Below are 12,630 nucleotides of genomic sequence, written 5' to 3' on the forward strand. Positions count from 1 at the left end.
CATAGCATTTTTGGACGTTTAAATGCGCTATTTATGTTAGATTACTTCTTCCATTATTTTCATTGTCATATGGAAGTTTTCCGAGCTCATCATCTTCTTCCTCTCTAATGACATCTTATGACAAATTTTTAATCTCCATACAAATTTGATAAATTACGAGATTTTAGATGAAATGTTCCATTATTATTTAGACAAATTAATTATATGGTTATTATCGAATTATAACTTAAATAGTATAATTTATTTATCTTTATTTAGAGGTTTTGAGTTCGAATCTCATTCCTAACTAAAAAAAAAGTTATCTATATGACTATTTAAAAGAGAGACTATTATCCTTGTGGAGATTTTTCAATACCAATGTTAGTATAAAATAAATCTCGACCAGAGAAGTGTATCAATCGACTTCGATGATTATTCCGTTTTATTTAGAAATCAAGCATAAGAAGTCAAAGTAAATATGATGATCGATAAAATGATGATACTAAAGAGAGAAGTCAAAGAAATAGAAGAGTTGATCGAGATATTGCTGAGCCAAAATATATATCATATTTTGTGAAATGTTGATAACGATGAAGGGTGTTAATGGTGAGAGTCGAAAGTTAAACAAATCATTTAGCAAAATTGTTAATGTGTAAAGATCATGACAGTCGAAGATATGAGTAAAGAGTCACAATTAACATGACCTTAAATTTAAAGTTAATCCTAATGTATAAACTGTTATGAATGTGGGGTGAATTAGTTAACTCTCAAAAATGTGGGTATATCTTTAAAGAGCAAGTGAAAGAAAGAATGTGGAAGATCTTATAAAACGGTTAGGAAAAAGCTTCTCAATTTTCTCTATGAATAGGATGAGACAAATTTTAGAAGGGACTTCTATTCAACAACACAAAATCACACTAAAAATTATGCAAATTTTCAGTCATATTGACGCTAAAAAAATTATGAAATGCAAGTACATATAAATATTAAAAGTCGATTTGTTTAATTTATGTATTTTATTTCCAGTTTTAGTTTAGGTCCTTTCAATTCTTTCACTTTTACATTTTGTTATGTATTTGTCAATTGTCGGTTATATTTTTTAGTATTATAATGTTTTTTTATCTTTTCTTTTGTTCATTCTCATTTTAAATTTGTGCTTGATTCTAATTTTTATTTTTATTCATGATTAAACATCTGTTTATATTATTGTTGGTAAAAATTTTGATTTTTTTTTACTACCACTGGTTTCGGCTATAAAAATAGTATTTCGATTACAAAAATAGAAATAGGTAAGTCGAAGTCGAAGAAAGATAGTACAAAGAGCGTTGGGGTTGAAAGGATAGTTATTTTTTTTTTTTTTATCATCAAGGCTTGTTGCTCAACCTTCAAGTTAAGTGGAGGACATGAGTGCGAAATTTGAGGGGCAAGTTGAATAAACGTGGGGCTTTAAAGACCAAAGAAGACGTGGGTGTCAGAATTTCGAAGTCAAAATTTTTCATGATCAAAGAAAAGTCATGGCTAAGAAAAAAGAAGAACTAAGATAGTGGATAAACATGCTCCATAGCAAATCTATTTCCATGATCTATAAATAGTAGAAATTCAAAAGAGTTCGAAGACTTAAATCAAAAATACTAAATCATCACATAACCTCATCAAATTTCCAGTCTCCGCGACGCAACGGAAGAATATAGAGTGCAAGTGTATGTGAGTATTAGAAATCAATTTTTAACTTGTTTCCTTTTGTTTATTTGGTTTAGTTTTATTTAATTTCTTTGAATTTCGTTATTTCTTTATTTATCATAAAGTTTACCACTAGTATTCTCGACATAGATTGTCTTGACATCAATTAAATAATTTTTGGGTCGAGCTCACTCTTTTTTAGAAGAGCCGTATCTGCTTTTCGATACTTGAGATCTTGATGCAAGCTCGTTTCGACACCACCTGTCGAAGTCGACCAAAAAATAAGTGAAATAATTATATTGCTTATTTATAATACAAAAATTGAAATTTTTTATTCTATCGATATTTGATTGATAAATCTCGGGTAAAATCCTTTTAAAGGAGTTATATTAATTCCTTTGAGATCGTTAATATAAGTTTGATCAATATAAATTTAATCAAAACTCCATATTAAAAACAAAAATAAAACGAAACAACAAGTAAGAATTAGTAGTAGGGATGGCAACGGGTCTCCATGGAGTGGAGACATCCCCCCCTCCTCCTCCCCCACCACTCATAATCCGTCCTCATTGTCACATCCTACCACACCGAGCTTTACACCTAGGATGTAAAACAGAGGTGGCGAGACGCTATGACCTCTAAAAGTAAAATTATATACATAATATAAATGGAAAAAGTTTTATCTAGGAGCCTTTGAAGAAAAGTTATTGAACGAAATACAAGTAGAACAACGCAACACTCACGATCGGATACAAGTAGACAGGTTGATAAGATGAACGAAAAAGATAACATAAATATATAAGACCAAAGTTCAAAAAATGCAATTAACAAGCTCTAGGCTCGGCTTGCGAAGCAAAGACCGACCAGAGTATACATATACATATATATACACCCCAAAATAATTCAAAACAAAAAACTGACAACCTGTTTCTCCGAGTCGACCTCTAAGAGGGACAAACATAAAATACAAGGTGGAGAATCCATATACATTTATAAATATAAATAAAATACAACCCTGAATCCCAAGAGTTCTTCGCTTCTTCAGAGTCTCCAGAATACACAGTGTGGTACTTTTCAACCTGCATCTGAAAAACAACAACACATATGAAATGAAAACTAGAGGTTCTCAGCATGGTAGTGGTGCCGCTACATAAGATATAAGGTCTCGAAAAAGTCAGAGGCAATCCTAGAACTTCCGACAAAAGATTCAAACTTAAAACTAACATTGAAAATCATAGACAGGATGAGGTATCTAAGTATTCTAGATTATATCTCAATTTCTAACTTAAGTCTCTAAGTTCATCACCTTTTTTCCGATCCTCCGAAACACCGATGCATAGACACACAAAGCAGATAAGGCAAACACAAGTAGATATTCAAATATAGCAAATAAGCATAGATATTCAAATAAACAAACCCAAGTAATGCAAAACCAAACAAGTCACATAAATGCATATGATGCATGCCTTTCCTACTGGCCATGAGCTCACGTGTCGGTTACTTTGCCAGAACCCGACACATCCAGCAGCTAACCCGGATATTGTCCTCTTGAAAACCGGTGGGCGTTACACCACCACGAACCCCACCTGGCGGGCGGTGCACCACCACGAACCCCACCATTGTAAGCAGTACACCACCACGAACCTCGCAAGATCTTCAATTGGAAAACAACACACACACACGTGGGCGGTAAATCACCACGAACCCCACATAACATTCTCTTTTAAAAACATGTGAGCGGTGCACCACCACGAACCCCACACAACATCTCTTTTAAAAATATATGGGCGGTACACCACCACGAACCCCAAACAACATTCTCTTTTAAAAACATGCGGGTGGTATACTACCACGAACCCTACACAACATTCTCTTTTAAAAACATGTGGGCGGTACACCACCATGAACCCCACCTATATCTCCACATTGGGCAAGCGATAAAGCACCACGATTCTTTCCATCTCGACCATTCCGGCCATACTCAGTCATCGCCAATCTCAACATTCACCCCTCAATTCAATTACATCACAAGTCAAACTTTACTATTTTCAATTCATTAATCATACATCGTCATCAATTCTACACTTCTCCAACCATAATTTATCCTTCCAAACCTTTTCTTCACTTCTAAGTAACCTCTCTTTTCATAGATTAATCTTGTCACTGCACTTAAAACTAATCTCTAGGGTCTAAAAGAGTAAAAATAGAGGTCTAGAGGTTCAAAATTATATTTTAAAACACAAAACTCACTTTACTGATTTCAGGGGTCACGTGTACGTGTGGGCGTGTTTTTCTTTCTCGCGTACGCATGCACCTTGCTTGCGTACGCGAGATGTCCAACCCGAATAGGTTGGTCGCGTCGCGTGTAGGTGGTCGCGTACGCAAGATATGCAGAGTGGCAAAAATGCTGAATGCTGCAGAATTTCAGTTTTACACTTCAAACTTCCGATGCACATAACTTTTTTGTTTTAAAACATTTTTCATCTGTTCTTCGAATGACGTAAACTTCACGGACTCAATTTTGTTATGAAATAGGTTTGAAAAAAATTGAAGATCCGGAAGGCAAGTTATGGCCTGTCCAAGTTTAGTCAAAAACCAAGTTTTTACCAAAGATTTCTAAACCTCTATTTCACCAATTTTCTTTTCCGAAACCAAAGTTCTACATTTCAAAATGACTCCAAACACACCCAACACAGCTCCATATTCAATCACAACCAATCATGTCTCAATTTTAAACCACTTCATTCCACGAGTTCTCAAATATACAAACACAATTATCAATTTATCAACATTCATAATCTTCATCCATTAGCATCAAATTCATCATTCATCAATCTATTTTACCAACACCAACCACATTCACAGCAATGAATCATCAATCTAATCATACCTCATCATTTTAACATACATTGACAACTAAAGTCATTAAACATGCTCCAAACACATATTCAACTTATCCTATAGTCATCTAGCCTAAGTTTTCACAAAACATTATATATTAAATACGAGAAGCCAAAACCATACCTTGGCTAATTCCTTGTAAAACTCAGAACGTCACAATTGACCATTGTTCCATAAAACCCAAGGCTCTAAACTTCTCCAAACAAAAAATTCAACTACCAAGTCCAAAACTTAAGCTTCCAACTCCATGAATTTGCCACCAATATATATATTCAATCTAATATCATATAAACACCACTAAATCAATATAGGATCTGCTATATACAAAATTTCACAATGGTTAAAGACTTCTCACCTTACCAACGAAAAATTGAGACAAAACCCGGCAAGTCCACGAAACTAATTCGATCTTAAACACCAAAATTATACAATTCCTCAACACTAAGCCCAAATAATTTCGGAATTAGGAGAAAGAAAATCGAAACTGAAAAGCGGATTTCTTACCTAATTGAGCACTGGCTTTGTAGAGCTCGATTTCTTACCGAAGTCGAAGATGGCAACGTTTCAATCTCCTTGTGATGTTCTGCCTCTCCTGAAGATGAAGGCGGCGATGCTTCAAGCTCCTTGCGACGATTCTGCCTCTCTGGAAGACAAAGACAAAGACGAAGATGCGAGGACAAAAACAAAAACAGCGACGCTTTAAGCTCCTCACGACGACCTTGTGAGTGAGAGGTGGAAGCAGTGAGAGGAGACGTGGTAGCGGTCTGGCGCACGGCGATGAGAGTGGAGGAGGATAGCGGTCTGGCGAAGAGGAAGGGGAGAAAGAGAGAGGGAGAATCTGAAGAGAGTGAAGGCACAGAAGATGAGAGTTAGTCTTTCACAGATAAAAAAAGACCCAAAATCTATTTCCGATGAATAAATTCTCACAGATACGAAAATACCCATCTCACCGAAGAAATTGCCATCTCTAATTAGTAGAAAAAAAATTAGAAACAAAAATCTCAACATTAATTATGAACGACAAAAATCCATACTTAAATGCTAAAAACATTAATAATGGATTGATAAGTATAATGAATTGCTTGGATATTATTATTTAATTTTGTAATATTATTAATTGTTTCAATATTACATTTTAAATGGGGGACGAAAATCAAACGAAACAACCAACAAAAATTAATAAGATAAAATTCATAAAAAAACAAAATTTAGAAAAGAAAATCTCAATATTAATTACGAACGACAAAAATCATACTTATCCATACTTTAATGCTAGAAACATTAATTCCATGCTTATGTCCACACATGCATTGAGAAGTATAATAAATTGATTGGATATTCTTAGCTAACTTTGTAACATTATTATTAACTGTTTCTATATTAAATTTTAAATCGGTTTGTATTTTGTACTTACTGCATTAATTTATATAATTCATTGATAATTTTAACAACTAAAATTAATAATTTCTTAAAAATTTGGAAATAAAAAAATCTAAAAAGTGGGAAAAAGTTTTTTTAATAATATAAATTATACATTTTTTTAATGATTAAATATTGACTAAATTTTAATGAAAAGTATTAGTTCCTAACACTTTTTCAAATTCAGAAATTCTAATGTAAATCTAAACCGTTTAGTTTATTTATAGTTGTCGGATAATCAGTAATTTCCTACCGATTAAGTAATAGTTAAATTTTAAAATACAGCCAAAACAATTAAAAAAAAAATTCAGGATTATTTTCACCTTTATTTGTAATTTCTTAAAATATAGCTTATGCGAATGTGCCAATTTGTCCTCCTAAATAATGATCTCTCTTATCTGAAAACTACAAAATTATATAGAGTTGAAGCTTAAATAAATACACTTGCTTGTGACGTATCAACTAAAAAAATTCATTATTTTTTCTCACGTCAAAAATAGTTCCTGTCAACTTTTAAATTTATAATTGACATAGTTGTCAGTCAAATAATGCGTACAGTAGACAAACGCTTTTGACTTAATATTATCTGTTATTTTTTCTGGATTAGGATATTGTTCTTATTATCTTTAATCAAATTTAAATTATTGTATGCTCCAATCAACGAGCAAAGGCCAAAAGCTTACACAAATCACAAATCACATAAACAAAATGCAAGCAGGCATTGATGGCAGTTGAAATAATTGAATGATATGGGACCGTGGATCAGAGGCGGCTACAATCTGTGCCGTTGGATTCAGCTCCAAACGCGTCCTTCATAATTTTATTGTTATTATATATACATTATATATTCAAATCTACAACGCATTTCTTGAATTTAGCAAATAGAAAATAGTATTGTACTTTTCACACAATTAAGGAAATTCTCCTCGTGAATTTGCATAATTATTAAATAAATCTCTTCGTAGTTCTTAAATTAACTTGTCTGTATCATGAAGATAACTATCTTCAATTATTGATAGATTTTACACATATTACCGTGTATTCTTAAGAGAGTAATCAGAGTATATTTATAAAAACTATTCTATTTACTTATATTATCTACACTTTACATAAATAAAATAAAATAAAATATAAATCGTCATTTAATTATATATTAAAATTCGTAACCACTTTAAAATAAGGTGTTTGCTATGGTGCCTAAAAAGTATTGCCTAATTACTAAAATAGGTAAAATAGTTAATTTTAAATTTAAAAATATAAAAATTAAATATTAAATTCACATTAAAGATAAATTTAACACCGAATTTTATTTGACTTTGTTAATTTTTCTACGCTCGCGCGTTTTCGCACCTTCTTCCTTACACCTGCTTCGAAGGTGAAAGTGTAACTCGAAAACTAAAACGTGCTTACCCAACCGAGTAGAGTAGACCACGCAAAACGAACACTCACACACTCACTCGTAACTCTTCCTCTTATATAAATTCCCAATTATTTCTTTATATTTAAATTCTTCTTCAACACACTAACCTTCCTTCGTCCCTCTCAACGGTTTCTAGAGAGAGAGAGAGAGAGAAACTAAAAGTCTCCGTTTAGAGAGAGAAAGTAGAAAACACCGATGGCCGGCGTTAATCCAAACGGTGCCGCGGATTTTCCGGCGGTTCCGACTCACGGTGGACAGTTCATTCAGTACAACATCTTCGGTAACCTCTTTGAGGTCACCGCTAAGTACCGTCCTCCGATCATGCCTATCGGTCGTGGAGCTTACGGAATCGTTTGGTAACTACTTACTTCTGCTTCTTCTTGATTTTCATGTTTCTCTTGAGTTGAATCGTCGTTTTGATTTCTTTTCGCTTTTGAAATCGCGGTAGTTTTTCTGAGTTTTTGTGAAAATCTGTGTGTTTATGTGTTGCTGTTCAAATCGGAGCTGAATTGTTCGAAGATGATGATTGCGAGAATTTTGACTTCGATTTTTTTTTTTTTAAGGTTTTGGTTAGTTTTGTTTTTGTAGTAGATTAAGACACTGATTAAGCTGAATTTTGTGTTTGTTGTGATTTTTGAAGCTCGGTGTTGAATACTGAGACTAATGAGCTGGTTGCTGTTAAGAAGATAGCGAACGCGTTCGATAATCACATGGATGCGAAGCGCACACTCCGTGAGATTAAGCTCCTGAGGCATCTGGATCATGAAAACGTGAGTTGTCTGTCCTTTCTCGAGTTTAATATAGTTTGGATATCGTATACAGTGACGCTTATCTCTCTGAATTTGTAGCCAGTTGTTATATATACATTTTTTTCCAGAGTGATAGCTTATGATTTTTAGAGAAAAGTTACAAAGACACTTAGCAGTGTGAATTTTATAGCGATTTTTTTTGGCGCGATATTATTTTTAGAGAAAAATGATAAGTGGAACGAACTTTTGCAGTGTGAAAAACATTTTCCATCTGTTCATAACTTTCAACTTATTTTGATCAGTTGCGAAATGCCACCACGATTTGTTATCCGCTGCTCCATGCACTTCCATACTATAAATCTTTGTATCGTTAGGAGCATTGCTCTTTATTTTAACCTTTGGATGGATTTGAGATGTTGACTCTTTTGACTTATTTGATTATTTTCTTGAATCTTTGCAACTTATAACATCAATTTGAGTAAAATGATTTTCTGTGATTCTTATTATGTATGGTATATGCTATACAAATTCAATTGATTCTTGCTGTCAAAAGTTTGTTCAAGCGGCAACATAAATGGCCATAAGATACATGTGGCCACACGTTTGATGGATAAAACGCAATCATTTAATAGAGCCAAGCATAATTGATGACAGTTACCTGATATCCCTGATATGCGGAAGGCATATGAGTTGCTACTCGTACTAGGTTCCATTATAAATTCATGTAGATCGTAACATTTTACTTCCTGAAAATGGTTGCTCTTGTTCATGCTGATAAGATTTTAACATTTTATCATTTTATCAAAGCCTGATTAATAAAATATTTTGTTTGTAAAAACAGGTGATTGGTTTAAGAGATGTTATTCCTCCACCCCTTCGTAGAGAGTTTAATGATGTCTATATTGCTACGGAGCTCATGGATACTGATCTTCATCACATTATTCGCTCCAATCAGGGCCTGTCGGAGGAACACTGCCAGGTGAATGCTCACAATTTTTTTACTATGATTTTTTTGCATTTTGGCACTGGAGCTTTTTTTTCTCCCCTCGGTTTTACTGATGATTATATGCTGTTGTGCTTGCAGTACTTCTTGTATCAGATTCTTCGTGGGCTGAAGTACATACATTCTGCAAACATAATTCATAGAGATTTGAAACCAAGCAATCTGTTGCTGAATGCAAATTGCGATTTAAAGATTATTGATTTTGGTCTTGCGCGGCCAACTTTAGAAAATGATTTCATGACAGAGTATGTTGTCACAAGGTGGTACAGGGCTCCTGAACTGCTGTTGAACTCGTCTGATTACACTTCTGCAATTGATGTTTGGTCTGTTGGTTGCATCTTTATGGAACTCATGAATAAAAAGCCTCTCCTCCCAGGGAAGGATCACGTGCATCAGATGCGCCTATTGACAGAGGTTAGTTGAAAAGAAACAATGTACAAAGTTTCATGAACATCTTTTTAGTAGCTCATATAATCTGATAATCATAAAACTGTCGAGAGTAAGTCCGCTGAATCTTTGCGTAGTGCTTACACTTCTACTTTTCTGTAGCTTCTTGGCACTCCAACTGAGGCAGACCTTGGGTTAGTGAAAAGTGAGGATGCGAGAAGATATATCCGACAACTTCCTCAATATCCTCGCCAACCTTTAGCTAGGGTCTTCCCCCATGTTCATCCCTTGGCCATTGATCTTGTTGATAAAATGTTGACAATTGATCCAACTAAAAGAATTACAGGTAACTTTCTCAATATCCTTTTTGTCTATGTTTATGTAACCGTGCAAAGAAATGTATTGCCTCATTTGAACATTTGTGGGCGTTGCATTAGCTTTGGATTTTAGAACAAACCTGGAGGCAACTCACTGGTGTAGCAACAGCAGAGTTTCTTGTATTGAATAAAATTGTGCTAAATTTCATCTCTTTTTGTTTGAAAACTGGCAGTTGAAGAAGCACTGGCCCATCCATATCTTGAAAAGCTGCATGATATAGCCGACGAACCTGTCTGCATGGAACCATTCTCATTTGACTTTGAGCAACAGCAGTTGGATGAAGAACAAATAAAAGAGATGATCTACAGAGAGGCATTGGCACTCAATCCTGAGTATGCTTAAAGTAAAATGACATGAGCAATTTGAAGTTTAGAAGGTAATAATAAATTATTAAAAAAAAATAATGTGTAATCAATTCTTTTATTGCAAAGTTCAACACAGTGGGAAGTTGTTACAGGCAGGAAAGAACCAAGTTAGAACGAGGATTGAATCCTATTGCTGATCAAACCTTCCCGGGTAAATCCTGTTCAATATGTGAGATTAGTTAGGTTCAATTTATTGCTTTTAAAACAAATGAGTGCCTTAGTGTTGTAAAGCACCATATAATGATTATTACTCCCCAGAATTCAATATCTTGGGTTCTTTTCTTCTTTTGGGCCGAGGGCCTGTTTTTGTGGTCAACTCACCTTGTGTGTTGGCTAAATTATTTTGCTTTGTAACTTTTCGCGACCTTGATTACAGTTTTATATGCTATATTATCTGTATAGATGATTTAATTTCAGTGAGCTGAATATTCAGAACATTTTCTTCTATGGTTTAGAAAATTAGGTGCACCGTGCACGGACCATAGTATAACTAGATAGGAATTACTGCATTACAAAAAGTGGTGGAATTCACATTGCCTTGTGTTTGAGAATTTTAATCCTAGGCTGAAATGCAGCAGAGCGTCTAAAAGTTTTTTTTTCGTTCTTTGGTCAGTAGAGCGTCTAAAAGTTGAGGCATAGCAAATGCTAATGCGTATCGGGAAAAACAAAGAATGTACAACATTCTTTGAAAAANTTAGAAATAAAATTTACAAATTAAACAATAAAAAAAAAATTGGGTAACAACTTTCACTTGATGCTCATCGGTTGCTAATGTCAAATCATTGAGACTTGCCTCATTGAGCCTCATTTTAAAACATCTATGAAGATTATAATCTGATAGGGAATAAAAAATAACGTGTGGGATAAAAAGAACCAATATTAGAGCAAAAAAAATTATAACACGACAATATAAACTGATTTTTATTATTTATATACCTAATTACTATTATAATCCATGTATTTAATAGAAGTACCTAAAACATATCCAAATTATATTATTCATAAAAGCCATTTAATGATAACTAAACAAACTATATAGAGAAGATACATGAAGCGTTGACATTAGATCTTCGTAAATCTGCGAAGGATCATTATTCAGTTTGTTGTTAGTCATATTCTACAGATAGTGGAAAATCATAAAATATATCATTATACAATTGTAAAACCAAGTATAAGTATAACGGATATCATTTACAGTTAGTGAAAATAAGCTTTTTTTTTTTTTTTAAAATCTTTTTTGCTCTTTGAAAACATTTTCATGGAGCATCGCTCCTTGCTCCATACAACGTGTCTTTAGTTAAAGAGACCAGCAACGAAGAAAAAGTTAGTGATTGAAGATATGATTGTAAGATCAAATCACAAATCAGAGTTTTTGTCATGAGGAATCGGAATGTGGGATATTAGTGTGTTTCGTACAATCATACGGTCCAATGGCTTGATGTTTACGAACCTACAACCGAAATGAAACAAAGAAAGCAAATTAATATTTATACCAATACCAATCCAAATACCAAGCGCAAATCAGATTCAGAAGTGACCAATGATCCGTGAAGAGCTTCCAAAGTTCATAAAATCTATTTATAATATATTAAAAAAAATTAAGATAATTCAACAATTATTCTTAAACATTTAACATCATTTTATCTGGTTACACAAATTTTTTAGATGGTATAATATTTTTTAATCTATATGGGTATATTAAGTTTTGTTTTCTTCATTTACTCTTTTTAAGGTGATTTAATGATAAAAGGTTATGAAAAAAAATTAATATTAAGAACACTTATTAAATTTTAATTTAAAAGATAATTATTCCCAATAAATTATAAAAAATCACAACAAAAGACAAGACAATTCGTATGTGCTAATGTATTTTTTGACGAGAATTATTATTATTTTGAAAAAATTCATCATAAAATTGGAGAAAAGACTCAAATAAAAACATCGATTTAACACAATTGTGATTTTAAAATTTTTGAACGAAAATTCTCCACAATGTGTTAAATTTTAAATACAAAATTTTACCATCAAAATAGAAGACTAAAACCTTAATAAGAGAAAATCAATTCATATAGAAGCATTTAGAAAAGTGTAGGATTTTTAATAAACATTTAATTTTTTTATTCAAAAAGTGCGTATCTTTTCTAATTTTTGAAAATAATTATTATTAACACATTCATATTTACTTGAAACCATATTTAAATTCACAAATTAGTTATCTCATGCAATAGTTTACATATACTCTTTAATTTTTGGATCTATAGTTACAAATACAATTTTATTTCTTTTTCTAATTGTATTTATATATTGATATTATTATTATTAATTTTTTTATATGAGTAAATATTATTG

At 32.8% G+C, this 12,630-nt stretch overlaps 2 protein-coding genes and 1 long non-coding RNA gene across 4 annotated transcripts in view; 1 reads left to right on the top strand and 2 right to left on the bottom strand.

The window, feature by feature from the left end:
• Positions 2,470–5,425, bottom strand: LOC110269892. The gene is made up of 4 exons (XR_002358719.1): positions 5,065–5,425; positions 4,916–4,969; positions 4,684–4,837; positions 2,470–2,744 (listed from the first exon to the last, which is right to left on the bottom strand). It is a non-coding gene; the product is annotated as an uncharacterized LOC110269892 (long non-coding RNA).
• On the top strand, positions 7,477–10,718 carry LOC107629170 (mitogen-activated protein kinase 3). 2 transcript variants are annotated; one of them, XM_016331884.2, is made up of 7 exons: positions 7,477–7,755; positions 8,040–8,169; positions 8,990–9,127; positions 9,233–9,565; positions 9,701–9,884; positions 10,089–10,292; positions 10,374–10,718. In XM_016331884.2, the coding sequence occupies exons 1-6, from the start codon at positions 7,595–7,597 to the stop codon at positions 10,256–10,258; spliced, it is 1,116 nt and encodes a 371-aa protein (XP_016187370.1). In that variant the 5' UTR covers positions 7,477–7,594; the 3' UTR covers positions 10,259–10,292; positions 10,374–10,718. The 2 variants fall into 2 exon arrangements, with proteins under 2 accessions (XP_016187370.1, XP_016187369.1); XM_016331883.2 differs by having other exon boundaries at positions 10,089–10,697.
• LOC107629169 overlaps positions 10,395–12,630 on the bottom strand; it is a 25,997-nt gene continuing 23,761 nt past the window's right edge. Inside the window, exon 10 of the mRNA XM_021117811.1 lies at positions 10,395–11,731. Coding sequence (XP_020973470.1) covers positions 11,657–11,731 — 75 coding nt within the window. The 3' untranslated portion in view covers positions 10,395–11,656. The remainder of the gene's footprint in view (positions 11,732–12,630) is intronic.

Source organism: Arachis ipaensis, chromosome B03, assembly GCF_000816755.2.
Source record: "Arachis ipaensis cultivar K30076 chromosome B03, Araip1.1, whole genome shotgun sequence".
NCBI classification, from domain to species: domain Eukaryota; kingdom Viridiplantae; phylum Streptophyta; class Magnoliopsida; order Fabales; family Fabaceae; genus Arachis; species Arachis ipaensis.